At 46.2% G+C, this 21,357-nt stretch overlaps 2 protein-coding genes across 3 annotated transcripts in view; both read right to left on the reverse strand.

Moving 5' to 3' along the window:
• The window catches only part of LOC144174516 (phosphate-regulating neutral endopeptidase PHEX-like), a 190,251-nt gene that overhangs the window by 7,816 nt on the left and 161,078 nt on the right, over positions 1–21,357 (reverse strand). The gene's annotated exons all lie outside the window — the stretch shown is intronic.
• Mrps14 (mitochondrial ribosomal protein S14) lies at positions 11,462–21,228 on the reverse strand. 2 transcript variants are annotated; one of them, XM_077703247.1, is made up of 3 exons: positions 21,071–21,228; positions 20,607–20,768; positions 11,462–11,903 (listed from the first exon to the last, which is right to left on the reverse strand). In XM_077703247.1, exons 1-3 carry the CDS (start codon positions 21,131–21,133, stop codon positions 11,721–11,723), a joined length of 408 nt encoding a protein of 135 aa, XP_077559373.1. In that variant the 5' UTR covers positions 21,134–21,228; the 3' UTR covers positions 11,462–11,720. The 2 variants fall into 2 exon arrangements, with proteins under 2 accessions (XP_077559373.1, XP_077559372.1); XM_077703246.1 differs by having other exon boundaries at positions 11,579–11,903; positions 20,966–21,194.

The following is a 21,357-nucleotide window of genomic DNA, read 5'->3' on the forward strand; positions in this document are numbered from 1 at the left end:
TGTTTTTAATAGTGGCACATACAAAGGATATGCGCCTTTGTTCACAGGAAACGTACCAGGTATAACAAGCAGCACGGCGCCGGCCGGAAAAATTTCGGGGAGGGGGGGGGGGGTGCTAAAGCCCGGTCAGCCCCCCCTCCCCTCCTGGCCACGCCACTGGAACTTGCGACGGCCGGATAGAGGAACCCGCATGAGGGAGGCAAACTAGACAAACCGGGAGATCACAACAGCGACTAGAACCCAAACCTTGATCGAGATCTTACCGAAAGTCGCAAGAAAATCACTGTCATTCATAATTTTCTCTTGCTACGAGCCTGGGAAGTTCGCCATATTGGTGAAAAGGAGGCACTATGCGCGGAGCTGTGGGCAGAATATGGTTCCTTAAAAACTACGGAGGGAGGAGGGGGGAGGGGTGAAGTGAAAATTTCGGGGGGGGGGGGGGATCCCCCAAACCCCCCCTCTGGATACGCCAATATGCTCGTGCAATAGATCTAGTTTCTAGGTCGTCGATAGCATGTACGTCTGGTTCGATAGTGACGAGTTCGTAGTTTAGGGGTCGGACGACAGCCGTGATGCCTCCCTCATCTTCCCCAGGATGTGCGTCAACGTAGGGTCGAGGCGCTGCAGCGTTTTCGAGAGGACGTTGGTCCGATGTGGCGCCGTTCAGCATGTCGGTCGGGGTCCATGTTCTTTGGCAGGGGAGCGATGGTGATGCGTGCTCGGTGTTCAAGGGAGAGGCATCTTCCTGCAATGCGAATGGTGGTGGGTCCGCAGAGTAGCCGAGATCGCGCAGGATGGCCCTGCCTTGATCGGTGCTACGGAGTCGGTGGAACTGTCCTGGGCGCTGCGCACTTAAAAGCTCCTCCTGTGTGTTGGTGACTCCGGTGGCCTGTAACGCTTATGTCGATCTGTATTGCGGCACTCCCAGAGCTTGCTTTAACGCCTTCCTTCGAACTACATTTATGCGTTCGAGTTCCGTATTCGTGGGATTTTCATATGGGAGGTGATACAACGTACGGGAGTCGATGAGCGCTGCGCTCAGTCGCACAAGGTCGGCCTCTCGCATTCCCCTGTGCCGACTGGCTATGCGGCATAGCATATGTATCACCTGTGCCCCTTGATCTAGCAGCTTCCGTATGGTCATAGTTGCGTTGGCATTACTCTGGATTGTGAGACCGAACCCTGATGTGAGAGTGTTGGGGAATTGGTCTGCCTTTTATGGTGATGTGCAGTTCTTGTTTCTGATGCGCCGTGTGCTTCGTGACCACCAATAATTCGGATTTCTCGGGTGAGCAAGAGAGGCCGCCCCGGGTCGCGTATCCTGCGGTTACATCAGCAGCTTCTTGTAGCGCCTGCTCTATTTCAGCCGGGGATCCTTCCTTGGTCCACATTGTGATGTCGTCCGCATAAATGGCGTTCAACGCCAGGTATGCGGGCGATATTAATGGGAGAGGCCTTTGCCCTGCAGTGGGCGTAGATAGGCTGGTGATGACGATGATGATGCGGGCGAGCATTTTGGACTGATGACGAGATTGAAAAGCGTTGGAGACAAGATGGAGCCCTGCGGTGTGCCTCTGTTTGGGGGTTGTTGGATGCTCAATTCATAAGGTCCGAGGGTGAGCGTTATGCTGCGGTCTCGAAGAAAATCTCTAAGGTAATTGCACATTTTCTGGCCACAATTAGTGCTTTCTAGATTCTGAAGGATGAGGTCATGTGTGACATTATCAAAAGCTTTACATAGGTCTAATGCCAGTATTGCCCGCATCTGCGCTGAGCTAGGGTCATCCAGGATGTCCTCTTTGAGCTGCAGGAGACAGTCTTGTGTAGATATGCATTTTCGATAACCAATTAGCGTGTGAGGGAAGGCTTTCGCGCATTCTAGATGTCTGTGGAGCCGGTCTATAGGACTATTTTCTCCATCAGTTTGCCGAGGCAAGACGAGAGGGATATTGGTCGGAGATTATCTAAGCTGAGCTTCTTCCCCGCCTTTGGGATGAGGACTACTTCCGCCAGGCGCGTAGCCAGGAATTTTTTTCGGGGGGTGGGGGGCGGTCGACCAAAAGATGGGAGGGGGAAATATGTAGGCAAGGCTCCTTGCTCATTGTTTTTCAAACGAAGCTTGAAATAACTGGCTTTAACATGCGATTTGTGTATGCTGAACGCTAACACCTTAAGCTTAGATGATGATGGTGATAATGATGATGACCTAAATTCCCGTTCGCCGGTCTACGGGTAGGCCACGGGTGATTCGCTCGTCCGTAGAGCAGGCGGTTATGCGGGCACGCGCTCGTGAGCGTGATCATGAGTGTGCTCGTGAGTGGCGCGCGGTCCCCGAAGTTCGTCAGGCGGAATCCAACACTGGGTGTTTACTATCACGATTCGCGTGTTTTAGATTTTCTTTTAGGAAAGGGACTAATAAGTTTTGTTATCAGCTATGAAGTACAGTCGAGCACGATTTGAAGGTTATCACGCCAGCATCGAGCGGTCACGCGTGTCACCGTCCTACGGTATAGTTTCGGAACCATGAAAATCAAGATTTCACTCTTCCCTCCCTTGTTGGCCGTTCCATACTTCAACAATGGCCCGCACGACTGACTTGCCACCCTTTGGGTTTCAAGCTTTACATTCGTTATCAAGCACATACTTGGTTGCCTTTTATCTACGCCGACGATAACCAAACTGGCATGGAAGATTTGCTAAAGCTGGTGTTCTGTCTGTTCATTTTAAAGAGTAGCTTTCCCGCGATAACCTTCGAATCGCAATGGACTGTACGTGCGGCACATTCGTATATTATGGCGGTGAAGCTAGCAAACGTGCGTCTTCATCCTTAAGTAATCGCCTTCTTGTTATTTTTTGTGCTAGTAACGTTAATAGTAAACTTAAGCTTAGTGGAACAATTATTGTACTGCTGTTGAATGTTGAGCTTGTTGCACGTTTCTTAAATTTCACTCTATTTTTATCCGTTAAATCAAACAGACATGGCTTCAGTAAAATTCCGTTAAGCAAATGCAGAATGCTGATTCTAACGAAGAGGGAGGTCATGGAAACAATGGAATAGTGCCAAAAAGACAAAGCTCCGCAATAAAGAGAATTGTACAGTTTTTTCGAGGTGGAGGAAATACAAGATGGGCAGAGCAAATTCTTTTCATTGCGCAGCCCTTGTTTTCAGCTTTATATCCGCGCCTGCAGGCGATTTCAGGGGGTTCTTGACTGAGATTAAAGAACACGCATAATACACGGGCTGCTATCAAGAAGCGCGGCCATGTTGTGTTTATTTTCTGGTGGCCCACCCATGGTTGCCAGAACAACTAAAACAGTGTTGCAAGTAGAGGGCGCTGCCAACTGCCACGTAACACGCCCCCCACCCCTTTTTTTCTTTACATGTTCATGAGGTTTGGGGGGGGGGGGGGCGAACTTCTTTTTTTGAACGGGTTAATTTGGCTTACAGCTGAGTCCGCAGGCAGCACCACTGGACACATCCACTGTTCGGGTGGGGACCGCTTTGTGTTGGGCAATGGGCAGAGGTCCTCCGCACTTCTTTGTACTTGATGACGGGCCTCTGGGTTACGAAGTGGCAAGTGTGCCTCTGGCAGGTGATAACGGTAACGGTTCCTGAGGTATACGTCCCTCCATCGCTGCTTTCTACAATGAAGGAATGCGGTTCCTCAGCCAATGCTGTGATGACACCCTTAGTCCATCTGTCGTTGAGCCGGAACCACACTTGTTGTCCAGGCTTCAGTGGCTTCATTGAGGCCGTGTACTGGTCACCGCACTTGTGCTGTCCCACCTGACGAGCTTGCAGCCCTTGGTGGTGAGCCTTTGTAGGATACTGTGGGCTTCATAATGCTGGGTGCATTGTTAGTAGCGAGCGAACTTTTCCGCCCATCAACATTTCCGCCGGAGATGACAATGTGATCTAGGTGTTGGCTGATAGTTGAGGTGCACAATTTCCAAGACCTCTCCACGCTCTCCTGCTTTGCGGAATGTCTTTTTGCGGAATCGCTCGCTCTGCTGGCCCGTTGGACCGGCGGTAGGACTAGGAACGACGCTGTCGCCGGAAAAAAAAATTGCGTTCACTTCGCTGTAGACACCACTTCTGACACCATGTTATGACTGGGTTCTGCTATGGGTGACTGAGGATGGGTCGGAGTAACGAACACGCATGATACATGGCCAGGCTGCCGCCAAGAAGCGTGGCCATGTTTTTAAAGACGATAGTCTTTCTTGGGCAACTTAAACCCAGAAACTTTGGTCTGTCTGTATGTCTGTCTGCCTGTGACTCGATTCAGCCACCCGGGCAAAGTAAAATGTATACTGCACAATAGTCTTATATACTCACAGCTAAATCTACCCGTCTAACTCCGGTGTAATGTTCATACTTGTCAACATTGTTGAAGGAGAACAAGACAATACGTAAATATAAGACAACAAATTAATACAGAAGTGATATTTGCAGTGTTCCTTTATAAAAAATCATACATGCTTGATTTTTGCGAAATTAAGTACTTCATCAACTGCAGAAAAAAATTCACTCCGCCGTCGCCTGCTAGTCGCCCGCGCCACTATATAGCTTCTGGCTTTTTCTTCCTCCATGGCTTCTGGTGCCATTTTAAGAAATCAGCCGGCAACAGTTACGAAAGGTTCCACTAGCTAGGTTCCACGTTCTGCATGGAACGCACGTGGAGTACGGCAATGTGGTTCTATAAACGTTAAAATAGGGTGCCTCGATTCACGCGCGTCCCCGCCGTACGGCAGCGTTGGCATCGAGACACCCGGCCTGGAGCAGTGGAACGCGGTTAATTTTAAACGATTTAAGCAAACCTTTGGCGTCTTTACCTTGGGATGAGCGCGACCCAAGAGGAACAACATGAGAGGTGAGCGGGAAAGCGAAGACATTTACTTTGCAAAAGTCGATAAAGACTATCGCCTTTTGTCGACATTTGCAACGAAAGGAGTAGATATACAGTGCAATAGAGCAATAGAGGGGCTTTAAACCCCTCTAGTGCACTGTAGCAGATACTCGGCCAATTTTTTTCTTCTTTCTGGTGGCCCACCCAGGGTTAGCAGAAAAACTAAAACAGTGTTGCACTTAGGGGGCGCTGCCAACTGCCAAAAAAAAGGGGGAGGGGGATGGGAGTTTAAAATAAGGATGAGGGGGACGGGGGGAGGAAAATATATTGGGTTAGCTAGGAGTAGGGCAAGTGAGTCCGCGTCAGCGCCGTGTAACGATGAACTACTCCAAGTTTTATTAGAGTCTTTTAAGAGTCATTTCAGTGCTATCGGAGTTCTTCAAGCATCAAATGACTCTGGTATTATGTTGTCAACATAGCACAATGCTTTAAAAAGAAAATCCCGGCGAAAGCGGGGCTTGACGGACGAAATCGACAATTTTTTTTCGAGTGTTGCTCTGAAGGCGGACTTAGCGCCTGATTAAGGTGTGTGTGCCAACGTACAGGGATTACTTGGTCGCGAAAAATCGCACATTAATGTATTTTAAGCGCTGTTTTGATTGGCGCTCGTCGCCTAGTTTCGTGTTCACGAGTTTCTTTAAATGAAGCTGTCCGGCGGCTTCAGTTTTTTTTTGTTTCTACGTACTTTTTGTTCCATCGTACGCAAGAGCGGCTGATTGACGCACGATTTATAAGTATAATGCAAGGTTTCATGTGCGTGTACCCATTACAGTGAACGAAACCACCAGCCGAATGAAACCACCAGCCGAACGAAACCACCTTTGCTACAGCAGAAAAATGACTCGGAAAATTTTTTCTATGCAGGTCTCTTCCTTATGCGCCGTCGGAAAAAAAAAAAAAAAAAAAAAGGCTTTTTTTTTTCTACCGGTGGCTTATAACACCTCCTGAAAAATACATTTCTGGCTCTGTTACTGTTTCATGGACTTGAAGCCTCCGCAAGTCTAGGAAAAAGGCACGAGGACAGATTCGCTGATTGCAAGATATGAGAGCTGTCGCAACACCCAGCCCGGAATGCCCGAGGCGCTGGAGGAGAGGGGGAGGAGGATACAGAGAGGACACCAAAAGACAGATAGAGAGAGAGAGGGGAGAAACCCGTTGTTGAAACACGAGGTCAGTTCTGTATAAAATGCTCGGCTTGCTACTTCAGGTGGTTGGTGAATGTGTAGTGAGGACCAAATGCAAACGCAAAGGCTCACGCGCGCATGCGCAGACGTAAACGCACGCACGAAGAAGGGAGCGAAGGCACTTTGAGGGTGGCTAGGGCGGATTGTTACTCGGTGATGTATCCTTGAACGACAGCAGTGATGGCGCAGAGTTAGTTCTCTACCCTTCCCCCTTCTATCCCCTCCCTCCCATGGGAGGCTTGGCTACAAAAGTGCGAAAAAGGGGTAGCGAGGTGAATGGCTCGTGAACGAACGAGCTGCACAGCCGCAATCGTATTTCAATTGAGATTGGGAATACTCCAGGTCTGATGAGCGCGGCGAAAATTGGCACGGTTAGAGCTTTTATTCTAGCGGACAATGATACCGTGATTCGGTTGAGTAAATTCGCAGCACAACACGTCTCGCCGTCAGCCGTTTATTGTGAACCCGTAAAGGCTGCAGAATGGGTGCATTAAATAGTTCATTTTAGATATACGGCGATAATTGAGTCTTCCAGTGATTGTAGCAGTCACATATTTTTAAATACACGCATTAGGACTAAATTCACATTCAAATTTGGCGATTTCGGGCCCCGCAGCTACATCTTGGCTGGACTGGCTGTAGTTAAAAAGCTACGTACGTGCCGATATCTTGACTCACGCGAGTATTTTTCTTTTATTTACCGCCGTCATGCATTAGAACGGGAGGTACTATAGTTGTAATACCTCCATAATACATTAGAACAGGGTTTCCGTTTCGTGTTTTCATCATCACCTCTCAACAAATCTGAGAGTGCACAGATTTATCGGTGCCAAATGAAGCCAGCGAACGTCCATCGGTAGAGACACTGGTTCCTGTAAAGTATGCACCCCCGCGCAACTACTGGTGCTGCCGTGAAGCATCACAACTGGAAGGCAGCTAGCTCACCTGCCATTCTAGTTGATACCAGCTGGCACAATGGATGGATGGAAAAAAACTTTATTGATAACCTGCAGATCGATAAGTAATTTTCGGGGGCTCACAGACCGACGCCCTAGAGCGCCGTGACGCGGGCCTCTACGTCATGGTGGCGGGGTCCTCTACTCGGAGTCGGCTTCTGCTACTTCCGCGGTTCGTCGCCCGTTACGGCGCCTCCCCGTCGTTTTCGCTCGAGTTCTGCCTTTCGAGAGCCCCCAGGACCTGCTGGACGGCCCAAGATTGTCTTCTTGGTTGTAGCTCGCCATCGCTGCCTCTAGCCTCGACGCAGACTTCCTCTTCTTGTTGACGTTGACGCTCGCTCCAGAAACATCAACACGTGCACGAAATCCGCCCTCCCCCGCTGGCATACCCGGCACGTGTCGGTTGCACAAGCGACTCTAGCAAAACAACCAGCGACGGAGCGGGTGTCTGAACTGAACGATTTATTTGTAATGTCATGTAACATTTCGGGCTTACGGTATACCGTGCTTCTGGGACTTCCGTGCAATGGCGTGACCCCGCGTCTCCGTTAAGAACGCACCACGGCACGACTCGCGCTGCGAAGAAATACGCGCCGAGTTTAGAGGCGAATAATCACCGAATCCTTTCCCGGTGTCGACCCTAACACTGAACCCGCGCTGCTACGAGTACGAGCAATGAAAAGAACCTCTCAGTTTTTCAAGGTAATGTGAACCGATGATTTATTGACAAGTCATCCGTTATTAGCGGCAGTTAGTTAATTTCGTCTTTGATGTGAAGCGCTCACTAACCAGGAGTGTTGATTCGGTGATAACAAGTGCTCCAGGCAGTGGAGCAACACCCTAATGAATTCTGCAGCCAGAAGCAGGAGCAAACAGAGAATGCAGTGGACGCAGTGAAAACTACAGCACCGAACAATTGGCAGAGATGTGATGTCAGTGGAGCTCTAAGATTGTCAAGGAGGAGGATGATGAGGCGAGATAAGTTTTAAAGCTAAGAAGACAGTGCGATGGAAGGCAAGCGTGCAGCTTGTCAAACAGCAAGAGAGAGACATAAATATTTATTAAAAAATGGTGGCTATAGTGCAGAGTGATCACCTGACCCTTATGAGCTTTCCTGGAGATCCAAGTTTGAGCAACCCAGAGCTGCTTCACACTAACTCGGAGGAGGTAAACTGAAGGAAATGGTCGAATGTGCAGTCCTGCATACAATGTTGTATTGTTGCCCCTCCTACACAGGGATATCAGTCTGCGGCTTCGCAAACAGCTTTGCAAGGGAGGGGTTCAGTTTGGTGTTGGCACCAAAGGTGTTCGTTCCTCTTATACCGATAGGGATGAAAAAGTTAACTAGCATCATTTGTATGAGTCGGTGACCAAATACTTCTAGAAGGCCTTTCTCAGAGCTGCCATATGAATAACCTTTTGTCGTTAACACCAGATGCGACTGCTGTTAAAGGAAGATTTCAAGAGGATTTCATGCGAAAGCCTCATTTGTCCGTCGAGGAGAAAAATCTGGCATTGCCTCCATCGGTGGCTGGCAAAATCCGCGTGCCATCATAACTGAACTGATTTATTGAATAAACATTTAATGAATGCTTGCTATCACCTAACTAATTCGGTTGCCTCATGGTTTCTGAAGGGACAGCTTTTCTGCAGGGAGGGGTTCTCCCCACACGGGAAAACTCTTCAGTAGCAGTGCGGGCCCTAGTCACCAGGATTTGGCAGCGAGAGGTGTGGGAACTTGTCAGCCAGGCTGCCCACTGCACACAACTAGGGCTTGGGCGCACTCCCGGCTATGCAAACAGGGTGTGGGGTTCATCACAGAATTACAGGTTGCTGGGTAGAGGGCAGTCTTACATACCTTGAGGGTAGAAATTCATCTGTAGCTGGTGAAAAACCGTTACTTTGGCTCTTGTACGAGGGTGATGGGTGGGGAAAAAAAAAAGTGCAGCCCTCATGAAAGTATTGTGCCACAGCATCTGTGTTCTTCATTGCATCAAGCAACTGTTCACAACTTGAATATCTAACTTGGGGAAAAAAAAGGCAGCGATGGGAATCACCCTGAAGGACGTATAAGAGACAGACAACTGACTTATGCCTTACTCGATGCCAATGCTATCAGGATCGCAGCTTCCAAGGTACTTTAAATATGGATGAAAGGGTGCCAAGAGTAGAAAAAAGTTGCAAAGGACATATTGCGTTACATATCGACCCCTTAATGGTTGCTTTAGTAAAAATTTATTAACAAAAAGTACCTGTTTCCTTATTGCCGATTTTGAATTACATTGTTCTAGAAAGCAACTATAATCATTGAAAATGTATTTACATCACATACTAGCTATGCTGCAATCGTAGTTACCCTTTTCCTCCTTCACATACACTTTACTGCCTCGGCAACGACATTAAGCAGGCTTTAGCTGATTGAGTACCACCGCCATCCATCTAATGATTCTGAATACCTTTATTTCCCATCCGCAGCCACCAATGTTGCATTTTAAAGAACTCACTTTAAAGCTTCCCATTTTAAAGAACTCACCAGTCCTCACAAAACTGCCATAAAAATAACTATTTTGCCTTACAGGCTTCTATCCCATGTGCACGTAAGTAATTGTTCACGGTGGCGAAGCAGTGGGAAACGAAAATGCTCCTTTGCACACTTGCTTGCCCTGTTGGTCCTTTACACTTATTTCACATTAAGTCTGTGGGCTTACAGCCTGGACGTCTCTTTCTGCATCGACTGCATCCATCCAATTTTGTTCTCCAAGTACTCTTTTAGTGACCCTTGCTATGGTTCCACTTCGAAATTATGCCGTTTCGCCTTTCTGATGATTTCTAAATGTAACAAAATTTTCTTCAGATGAACAAGAAAGGATATAGAAAAAGTGCTTCGTAATCTGAAGTACACACCAACCATTTTTGTGTGTGCATGGCTATAATGCAATTGGCTACAGAAAGCCAGCTTTGCATTTTTATTGGCTTGTTTAGATAGACTGTGCACGATTTTAAATTAAGTGATTTCATGAGTTAGTCTTGACAGGTACTTATGAATAAATAAGCCTTGAAATATAATTTCTGCATTTCATGTCAGCACTCCTCACAGTTTCAGCATTTAAGTTGATCACTTTGTAGAAAGTGATTAGTTGCAACCCAAAGTCCATGTAATAGGATATGAATGAGCACTAGAATTCATGTAGAAAAAAATTAAACAGGTGAAGAGCCATGTGCCAGTTTTGCAGGGGAAACGACAACCGTCAAGTGATCGCAAACAACCAAAGTGATCAGACAATCTGCTTGCACAGTCAACATATTTCCTGCAGTAGTTTCTCCTGCGCTTGCCGCTCACACTAACGTGCAAGGTGCTAACACTAGAATGAAGAACAAGACAGCTATATAAGATTTGGCTAGGGCACATTTATGTTATGCTGAGAGAAAGACCAGGCTTGAGGGAAGGCTTTGAAAACCTGCAAGAATGTCCACAGATGGGTTCAAATGTTAGTGGCAAAAAGAAAGTGCATGCTCAGACTGCCAGTGTGTGAAAAATATCTTGTTTTAGCCATCGCATAAGTTTACTGCAGCCACCTATGCTCAACTTTTGTGCATGACTTAAGGCCAACTGCACTCAAAATTTCGACCTCTCGAAAACACCATTACCGTGTGGTCTGCCTACAAAGAAAGCAAGGTGCAAAATACAACAGCGTAAATATGCGCCTGGACACCGCAAGCGGTCAGCAAAAGTCGGCGATTTTGAAACTGAAATCGAGAAGAGTGCAGCCATTGAAGTGACGTTGCAGCCGTCCAGCGAGCGGCCGGACGGTCAGCAGCTCAGGAGCAAGCCTGCGCGCACGGGGCATCAAATGGGTGAAGCGTGCGCAGCAGAGCTCGACCAATTCTCCAGCTGCGTGGCTGGCCAGAGGAAGAAGCCCCCGTTGGCCAGAGCGGCACAGGCGTGTCATGGCTGTTTACGCGATCCGCCGGCAGGTGAACCGTGGTCTGCAGAGGAGATTTTCTAAACTCTTTTGACTGATTAACGAGGCGTTTCACGGGGCTACTACTTGTGTCCCAGCTGATTTGGCGGTATTTACTGCACATTCAAAATAAATTTGCTCGAGATGAAATTTGAGTGGAGTTAGTCTTTTAGTGAATGCACCAGGGGGTGGGTCCACATCCCTGAAATTCTTTGAGGCACCCTGTTTACTTGATACCCAAGGAAACAAGACCTGGCGAGCATTCACAAAACTGTTTGCAAGCCCCTTTTACTCTACACCTGCCACCAAAAAATGAGGCAAAGTTACGTCATCTCTGCAGGCAGAAAGAGGGGCCAATGGCACCACCCCGTGCAGTCCTGCAGGGCCACTGATGTTTGCAGAGTAAGTAAATGCAGTAAACACAAACAATCAAGAGCAGACCCTCATAATGACGGGGTGTAATAACAATTTATTGCATGTACGCGCATAAAATAAACTAAGCTCTATACACTAACAGGCGCAGCACGTACAACCAACAACGCGTGCAAGAGAACAAGGACTGCAGCACGCTGTGCATGTTGCACCTCCCTGCTCGTGTTACCTAGCAGAACCTACTGTGGTTCGCAATCACTCTGTTTCTGCTCCACTCCCACAGGGCCAATGAGAGGAGAGCAGCAGCAGCCATGTTCTGGTGCCAGTGCACTCCCCCTACCACATGGCCCTCTGGACGCCCGAGAGGTAGTTGTAGTCTGCGAGGTGCCGGAACATCATCCGGGACACACGCCAAGGACGCACGAAACCCCGGGCTCGTGACGTAATCACGCAGCGGCCGTGGAAGCGGGTGTAGCAGCTGTCCAGCGGGAGATCGGCGATCTCTTTGTCTGCAATCTCCTGCAAGAGAAGAAAAGAGGGGGGATGCAATATCACGTTGGTTTATGTGTCGCCACGCACACACTCTCAATGGCGCCAGGAAGATGTCAAACCCACAAGTTACAATCAGCGGCAAGATATCTTGGCTGCCTCTGTTATCTCCATTTCCATAGAAAGAACAGCAACCTAAGAACACCGCAATGAACTCCTTCAGGCAGGTCTTATATGCAGCTGAATTTTTAATCTGCCCAGGCAGCAAGCAGAAAGCAAAGGTGCCCAAACTATAGCAGCATAACGCAAATATTTCCAGCCTTCCATTTCTTTTGCAAACATTCTGCATGGAAGAAGCAGTGGGCACAGCGAAAGGCAACTCGCAAAGTGTACCTCATGTATTACTAAGAACATGTTTCATGGTGTTGCTCAATATTTACACCCCCACGAGGGTGTGCAACAAAAATATGCCCACTTGTAAATTTCCCTTCACCAAGCGTAAACTATCGAGATTCCCTGAAGACAGACAAGGAAAGTTTCGGCCTTTTCGCCTCTAATTTTGCGAAGAAATGAATTCACTGCCAATGGCTTCAATGGCTCATCTAATGGCCAAGTTAGAATGGTTAGTAACTAACCACCCAACAAGCCAAAACTGGTGCCGGCAGGGTGAAATGTAATATCGGCTATAAGTTACAGCTCAGCTAATTTTAGCTGAACAAGACTGAAAGTAACTGGTCTCACAGACACTTTTTCCTGCCCCGTAGACGCTTCATGGTAAGAGTGATGACTGAAGGTGGGGAAAATTATAGGAGATACGCTTAAAAATAGGTGGTGCGTTAGAAAGACTCTCAGAGTTTCAGAATAGCTAAAGGAAGACGTTAAGATTCCCAATATCCTCTCCCAATCACTATCTATGCACTGTCATCCTCGCGGTGACTTTGTTGTCTCCTAGACTAGCACCATTATTATTAGCACAAGCAATGATGTGTTCAATAAAATCCCGGGTCATCCCCACTAACGTGAAACCTGGGGAGGGGCAAAGCGTGCAGTGTATAAGTGTATTCTTAGCACCTTGGAGTTTTTGCCAACAGAGATGAAACCATCGGGAGATAAAGGTACACAGCTTTGCTGTAAAAGTCTCTTGTCTTTAAAGCACGGAGCACTTTAGTGCGAGGCATAAATGAGTGTCCCAATGTTTTTTTAATACGCGTTATGCTCTAGCACAAGACGCAAACGACTTTCTCAGTATTTTAGTACCATGACTACATGAGACGACTCCAAGATACACCAACAGCCTCAACCCCTTAGGGGCTTTGCCCCCAATAGTGGTGAGAAAAAAAAAGGGTATCAGGGACAAAACCCTTTTTCCTTCACTATTTCTTCTTCGACACTGTTGTATTTTCTATGCGCATGTGTGCCCCAAGGGTGTCAGCAGATTTGCTCTACATACAGCTTGGGCGAGCATGAAGCAAATCAAGCAGGCAACTACATGCGTGGCATGGTTCTCAATGCAATGTGAAGCGATCTTTCAAGCAGGAAAAAATTTAGCGTATATGCTAATATGACCCTGGAGGGAGGGAGGTTATTGTTCAGTTTATCACAAATTTGACTTGAGTGGTTGTTTCTTTTTCTTTTTTACACTGTTCAGTGCAAGAAGGCAGGAGTATTTTTTCTCTTTAGTGCGAATTCTTATATTAAAGATATCCTTCAGCATGTAAAACTAACTATTCGGAACGCATTTTGGGGTAAAGTTGATTGTCCCAGCAATCTCTTTCCGCAAGAATTATAAAAATCTGTTTGCCATTACTAGGGCTACGTGAAATTAAAAATCGCACATGATCATTCCCTCTCCACTCGACCTCCAACTACGCAACAAAGGCTGTGCAGTCTCTCCCGGAGAAGGGGGTGGCTCATAATGTTCTCTTCGGTGGCCTTCGATATATTACAGGCCGGGGAGTTTTTTCTTTTTCTTCACGACGTGTAGTAGTCTACTTCTCCAGTGTCTTCAAGACTAAGCAGGCATTAGTGCCTCCTTGCTAGCACACTCTCACGCTGATAGGGCATTTCTCAAGCAATGGGCACTTGTTGAGTGGTCTGGTTGAAAGTGAAGTATTGAGTTTGTCAGAGCACACTCAGAGCACGAGCAAGTGTGCACGCACATGCAAACACACACACACACAAATGGCAAAACTGTACACACAGGTTCAGGCATAGAAGAGATTAACCAGTGCGTAGTGGCAGATTGTCATTGCAAACGCGAGACAAACTGTGACGTTGACCAGCAACAGCCAATGACATAATTAAAGCGGTATATAATGAGGGAAATTGAAGACAGCGCAGTTGGTTTTCCAGCATTTTTCACGAAGATTTGCGAGCATACCACTTCACGTGCAACATTTGGCTCAGGCATTCCTGGTAGTGTAACTGAAATGTCGCGGATGTTTGTTTGCACTGCTCAAAGCATGCTGCAGGGTCCCTTTAACAGGCATTGGCATCATCTAAAATTTTACATTCCGGCAAATACAGCAACGATACCCATGGTATCTTGCCCGATACAGTGATGATACCTTTCCCTATAACTGTATTTTGAAATACAATTGTATTTAATAAAGCTTCTTTTACTGATGTAGCTCAAGGCATCCAAAGAAGCAACTTATGGGATGAATAAGAACAAATAAAGTGGCAAAAATGTATCAATAAAAAGAAAGAACAGACCAAATGTTTTTTTTATTGACACAGTGTGAGATAACGGGAGTTTGGCCTCTTTACCTATCTACTTTTTCTCTACCCCATCCTATTCACCCCCTTCTATATTCCGAACCCCCCGGACTGGGTTGTATGCAGGTGAGCCCCCAGATGGGCTCAAAATTATCCCCAGTTCATTTCTTTTCCTTTTCCAAACAAAACCACCACTACTACTACTAGTGTGAGATAACATTATCGTAAAGTTCCGAGAGAATGCCCTCCCCTGAGGCATCGTACACCTCCCCTCAAAAGTGAAATATTCAATTTACCAAAACACCAGAAAGACTGCCCACCCCCTAAAATCGCACTAGCTTTGACGCCTTTGAAAGCCCGGGGAGCTCCCTTCACGAAAAGCACCGATGTTTCGATTGCAAACAAAAGAGGCACAACGTGTCTAGTTTGACTGGCAACAAAAGGAGGAAGAGGTAGTAGGTGGGCACAAAAAAAAGTGTGGGGAGAGACCGTGTCTTGGCAGCGCTTAAGCAGTGTGGCATCTAAACAAGCCATGGCGGTGCTGAAGACGACGAGTTCAATCAACGCCTGGCCTCTGCAAGCACGGAACTGGCAAGGGTTCTTGAAGTTCAGGACAGCATGGTGGGTGAAGCGATGCAGCTCGTGTTCGACTCTGACGGCGATGCATCGCTCGGTGCCTTTAGCAACCATGAGTGAACAAAATAAAGGCGAATCGTCTATTCATGTGTCGATGCAGCCCCTTATTTTGTCCTTTAAGCACTTGAGGTGAAAGTTTGCCCAGCGGTTCGGCCACTTTTAAGTTTTTTTGCACCTGACCCGAAAGTCTGCCCTCCCCGTATTTTTACGTTGATATCTCTGAAATTTGGGTGGGTGTTTTTTTTTTTAACTTTACAGTAAATGCATGCCAAGAAATAATCCTCGGGCATGTAATACCCATACCACACGTACACGAAAAATGACATTAAGTGCTTAATGCCTTATGCTTTAAATCCACTAATTCGCTGTACATGCAAAAATCTAATGCCATTTGCTCTAATGTCATTTTTGTTTCGCGCAACTCATTCCACTTCACAAACGCCTGAAATCTGCCTACTCGCTAATGCGATGAACACCAAATGAAACCAACGAAACTCTCAGCAATACAGTGTTGACGCGGAAACGTAGCTGAACTTTGAAATAAGACGACTTTTTGCGTCCTCTTGGTGGAAAAGTTCTGAAAAAGTTCCCTAAAGTGGCAGCAAAAGGCAGAACGTCATGTTAGTCGTTTTTAATTTTTCGGATTTGGGTACCGCTGGCAGGCGACGGCCGCTGCTGAAGCCACTTTTAGAAATGGCTCCCACCATTTTTTAGAAAACACTATTTTTCATAATGTTTTCTTTCACGAACAACTTTTTCAACCCTTGTAAGCAATTAAACTTAAACTTAAAAAAAAAAAAAAAAATCAGCACATTTCTCTTTTTGGTCATCACATCATGCCTAACGCATTTAATGCCTTTGCGTTTTCACTTGTAGCATGGCCCGCTTAAATAATGTCATTCGGTATCTTAAGGCCTTAAACACTTAATGCAACTTTTCATGTATGTGTAGCATGGGTATAAGACTGATTGTGTGCTTTGAAAGAGAAAGCCTCGTGATTATCAGACTTCTTTACTGCTGCGCCATGTTTGTGTCCCTTTCTTTACTTGTGTTTCTTGACCTTTCTGAGTAACAACTTCCCCAAAATGACAGCTCTCCTGTGGCTGACGTGCACCAATTCAACTCATGTGCCGCTGTGATCACCTGTCATGAGGCATGCCCCGGGCTATCTCTTGTTCCTCATTTGGCAAGGTTCCAAGCTGGCGCCCCGGCAACGCACTCGGGTCCTGTTCCGGAAACCGAGGTTCGAATCCCGCACAAACCCAAATGTATTTTTCATTATCTCTCTACACTGGCGGCCATTTTCTGTACTGGGAAATTGCGACATTCGACAGTTGTTCGTGGAATAGGGCGCTTAATCCTTAATTAAAGAGAAGATAGAAAGAGTTTGGAAAACATTTCAGTTCTGTGCAGAACAGAGTGCAATGAATTTATGAGGTTACAGTTTCCGCATTGGCATACTAGCTCGGCACAAAAGATGATTGCACAAACCTGGGTAGTTCACCAGTGTGTATTGTCTAGTGTACTCCAACAAATTGCATAAAACAAGTTACTTCATTTAAAGCACAAATGGTATTTGCTTTCTTATTTTACCGTCTTAATATGCAACACACAGACAATATGCTATTGTTGTTCGGTGAACCATCGAGTTCCCAGCTCCATTCAAATAGACCTTTTTTTAGTACTGGTCCTCCCAGTGGCTGCCAAAGCAAACTAAAAATGGTGGGCAGACACACCCAACCAAAAAGTACTCGCAGCCAAGAAACCTACGCATAAAGCATTCTCATCACTCCACCCCGTCCCGCTTACCTGTTCCACGTTTCTTGCACATAAAACCCACAGAAAAGCACATTCCCAAGACTAACATGCAGTGGACAAAACTCCCTTTTCTTTACTTTTTTTCATTTTTGCTACTCCTTGACTGGTAGCCATGCGCTCGCAACATGGCCTGCTTAAAACATGGTTGTGACTCTCCTTTGTAAGCTTTTTCTACTGCGAGCAGTCAAAAATGCCGAGATAAAAAAAGGTTCAGCGCCAGAAAGCACTAGCCATTCTCAAAGCAGCAAGCTGAGAATGCACATGTCTGTTTACACTGCCCAGGGCACCTGCCAAGAATTGCAGACTGAAAGCGTGGAGGTGCTGACCCATAAGCAGTTCAGTACTGCAGAAAGGTCTTTCGCCAGCACACCATCTAGAAAGTAGATTAGCAAGCAATAAACATGTTGGAAAGCATGACAGCAAAAAGAAAAAGAAAAGAGAGACAGAGAAAAGTGTGAAGCTGAACTCCTCAATTTTTCCCTTCTGGAAGCAGTTACTGGTCATAAGAGGATGAATTAGTAAAAATCAAGCCTTTCAAACAAGATTGACTAGCTGTCCATGCATGAGGCAATGACCAGCAGTTGCCTAAAGTGAATTGATATTGCTCCTTGATGCTCCCCCCCCAAGGTAACCCTGCAGCACATTTTTAATGGTACTTTCCAGATACTAAATGTGCACTTGGTACCATGTAGGGATGGATGCAAAAATTATGATCAAGATCAGTGCAGCAAAAAAAAAAAAAAAATGTTAAATTTAAAAATACACGCAAATGCACCTCAGACTACGCCACTCATGATGACTTCATAATGACAACACAGCGCGGTGTCCCACAAATGGCTGGGCTTGCAATATTTTGTACAAGCCATCATACTGAACAAATCAGCCTAAATAATGGCTTATTTTCTGGTTTTCCTACAAAGCAAGCATAAAAACTTATTCAAATTGACTAAGAACGAATGCGGGAAGCTGTACGCAACCTTAACGACCACCACGAAGGTTTAAGTCCACGATTGCAACTGACTTGCTTCTTTTTTGCTGCCACAACGACCTTTACTCCATCATTGTGTGAGCTTCCTTAATTTTTTTGGAAGTGATAACCATTGGAGATCACCTTGGAGGGGCGTACGCTATGACGTGTCTTTCTCGTTACGAACAAGTGTTGCCACAATTACGGCGAATGTTGCACTTTTTTTGGTCAATCTTTCTAAGTGGGTATGCTTGGCTTGCAAATGTGCACCGGGAACGCTCTGCAGTCGCCACGAAGCACGTACACTGTCGGGTGGCCGCCACAATCTTGGCCAATCTCCCTAGGTGGGTATGGTTGGCAATTTTTATTTTTTTACTCGACATGAAAAATTATGATCTGCTAAACAGCTTTGCTGTTAAGAGAAAACAAATAAATGGAAACAGGGTGAGACACTACTGCCTTGCTTGTTTTTGCACTGCTTGCTTATCCTTCCTACATGGCCCATCACGATGCATCGCTGTGAGCATTCCTTTCTGAACTTGTTTTGCTTGCCAGTGGATGTGCTTTATGCCCTTTTTACATGCTCAAGAGTCGTTGTAGCCATGGCAAACGTGTGCTGTTCCTGGCTGCTCCAGGCAGTGAGGTCCAGTGAACAATTGAAAGCTCTTGGCCTTCCCACGTGGTAAAGCAACCATGCACCATCAAGAAGCATGGAAATGGGCTTCCCAGTACAGGTAACCATGAACTTGCATCTTCCGGAGTATCACATACTTCACCATTCTCACTAGTCATCTGGCAAGGTCATCGGGGCGAGTGAGAAGACTATCAATTTTTTGAGAAGTCCTCCACGGAGGATATACACACCGTGTCGTGCAATCCCACCTAAATGACTATAAGCAAGTCATTATTATACGAAATGTAAGCTGTGTTTTTATGCCTGCTGCGTCGACAGCAACCCAAATGTTACTACCCAACCCCAGCCTCTCAATGTACTGTGTATAAGTGTAATAAATTGATTGATTGCTTGATAAAGGGAGTTCCCGGAGTGCAGAGCAGTGCCTTAGGTGCCATGTACCAAGAGCGACCCAAAACTTACCACTCCACTCCAACTAAAAAAAAAAATAAAATGTTTGGGAGTACAATAAACTGAGTGATTGCTTTAAAAATGCTCGCCATTTGAACCCTGATCATCTGTACAGAGGCTGGAGGTGTTACTTTAGTGCCATAGAGGCAAGCAGACAGTTTGGGTACATAACTGATGCTGAAGAGGGTGTGTGCTCATAGGATGCTGAACTGATGTGAGGATATACGCATTGCCCACACACTACATGATGTCATGTGTACAACCTTAGTCTATTTAAATTTGAAAAGTTTAGACCCTTTTGTTTCTGCAACAATCTATTTCTGCTTGACACTAAGAACAAATCGAGTGCTCAAAAAGCACCCCCCCCCCCCCCCCCCCAATAAGAGCATTCCAGGGATTTTTTAATAGCCCTGTCTGCTATGCTAGGCGCTGTCAATGTTTCTGCCAGGTTAAGCTATATGTGCAGCTAGAAGAACAGCAAGTGTGGGTCATGCATCAAAGATGCAAATTGAGGGAGAGGCTCAGTGATTTTCCTAACATGGCCTTATGTGAAGGCACGCATTCTGGCACAAAAATATTTAACGACAGTTATCTAGTTGGCGTACAAGGCTCACACACATTGCCACAAGGTTCAGCAATATTTGGACAGCCTGGAAGCTTCTGGCATGGCACGCAGCTTGCAGGTTTATGAGGAGCCTTGGCATCATTTTGACGGCACTCATGCCTGCTAGTCAACAAGCTTTCACGTTTCCTTTTTTTGATAAACACTATAGTGATACTGGCGTCCGCAGCAAGGGAAAACCTTTACCACCCATAACAACAACAAAAAAAGGACGTGTTCCTCTTATCGCGCCCTTCACCTTGTTAAAGAAAAACGCTTAGGTTAAAACTGCCTTTAATTTCATTAGCGCGCAGGGGTAACAAAAGCATAAATTGTCAAACGCTGACTACTGCGCCCGGAATGTCAGCCTCACGGAACCACGAGGCTTCAGGGCTTCCCGCAGTTGAAACTGACTGAAACCAGTAAAATGACACGCCGCGTCACAGCGAATTTCTCCATGCCATTAGTGAAACGCAAATGCGCGTTAATTGTAAGCAAGAGAAACAACATTCGCCTGACAGTCATGCAAGTTACCCACTCACGTGGCAAGACGCGCTTCCGGGATGAAAACTGAACACGAAAAAAGAAAAACAAAAGCGTTTTCTTGATTCTCTTTCACGTCAGCCGCGGTTATCTCAAAAATGCCGTTTTGCCAGATTCGGAGCAGCGGTCCAACAGAAAACACGAGAGTCGGTACATCTAGCCCAAAAGAACAAGTTTCGGGGCTAGACCTCAACGCGTCGAATAGCATTCACTACAGAATAAAAGAAGATTTTCTTAAGCTTCTTTCTTTTCTTAAGACGGATATAATAGTGCGCGGATATCAAGAATTACTGAGCAAGCTGCGAACCACTTGCTAACCCACACAGAAAACGAGAGGCAGTTGGCCACGTGCATGTGAAACGCTACCTGTAGGCTCTTCGGTAGGATGTCATTCTTCCGGAGAGAGTTGATGTTTAGCCTCAAACGGGCGTATTCCTTTACCACTTTTCTTCTCTTGGCGTCTCGAGCCATTCTCCAGTCCGTATACATGTCTCGACGAGGCAATAAACTCCCCATCGGCGTGGCAATCTGCAGAACGTATTAAACGGGTGTAGCTTACTTCAGCACCGAAGAAAACGCGCCTGGAACACAATGTAAGCTTAAAGAAAGGATAACCCAGGCAGTAGGTTTTATTGAATGACGCAGAAGCTCAAGAAAAGCTGCGGTAACTTCAACAGGCGTAAAGGCTTCAGTAGGCGGAGATAGAGGGACAAAATGGAACACACTTCGCGATGCGTTCGCGGTCGAAGATAAGCGCCTGAAGTGCGCCAGAGCAGCCAGAAGGCGAAAGGGAGATAGTTGAGACTTGAATTAAAGTATGAAAAACTTGCCTGGCACGGAAATCTGGCGCCTAACAAACATTTGAAGCTATTGATCACTTTATTCATTGCCATATTTGAGGCGAGTACGGTAGACGCCGAATCAATACACGAATGCCATGTAGGCCGCCATTACGTGTGAAAATGCAGGTCCGCATACGTTTAATCTATTTAAACAAATATATATACCTTTTTTTAGCTTTTAGTAAAACTAATATTAATATTTAATGTATATTTAAGTAATAAATTGTAGAATTGTTTGATTATTTGTGTAAAAATGTGACGTCATATGCCAGTCG

Source organism: Haemaphysalis longicornis, unplaced genomic scaffold, assembly GCF_048455015.1.
Source record: "Haemaphysalis longicornis isolate Haplotype H1 unplaced genomic scaffold, Haemaphysalis longicornis Haplotype H1 scaffold_3, whole genome shotgun sequence".
Taxonomy (NCBI): Eukaryota; Metazoa; Arthropoda; class Arachnida; order Ixodida; family Ixodidae; genus Haemaphysalis; species Haemaphysalis longicornis.

Excerpts from the sequence above, each read along its gene's own strand:
- Mrps14 (XM_077703246.1), bottom strand. The coding sequence starts at position 21,133 with ATGGCAATGAATAAAGTGATCAATAGCTTCAAATGTTTGTTAGGCGCC. Across the intron at positions 20,769-20,965 it reads GACCGCGAACGCATCGCGAA|ATTGCCACGCCGATGGGGAG; the intron begins GTGTGTTCCATT and ends TACGTTCTGCAG. Across the intron at positions 11,904-20,606 it reads TCCTACCGAAGAGCCTACAG|GAGATTGCAGACAAAGAGAT; the intron begins GTAGCGTTTCAC and ends CTTCTCTTGCAG.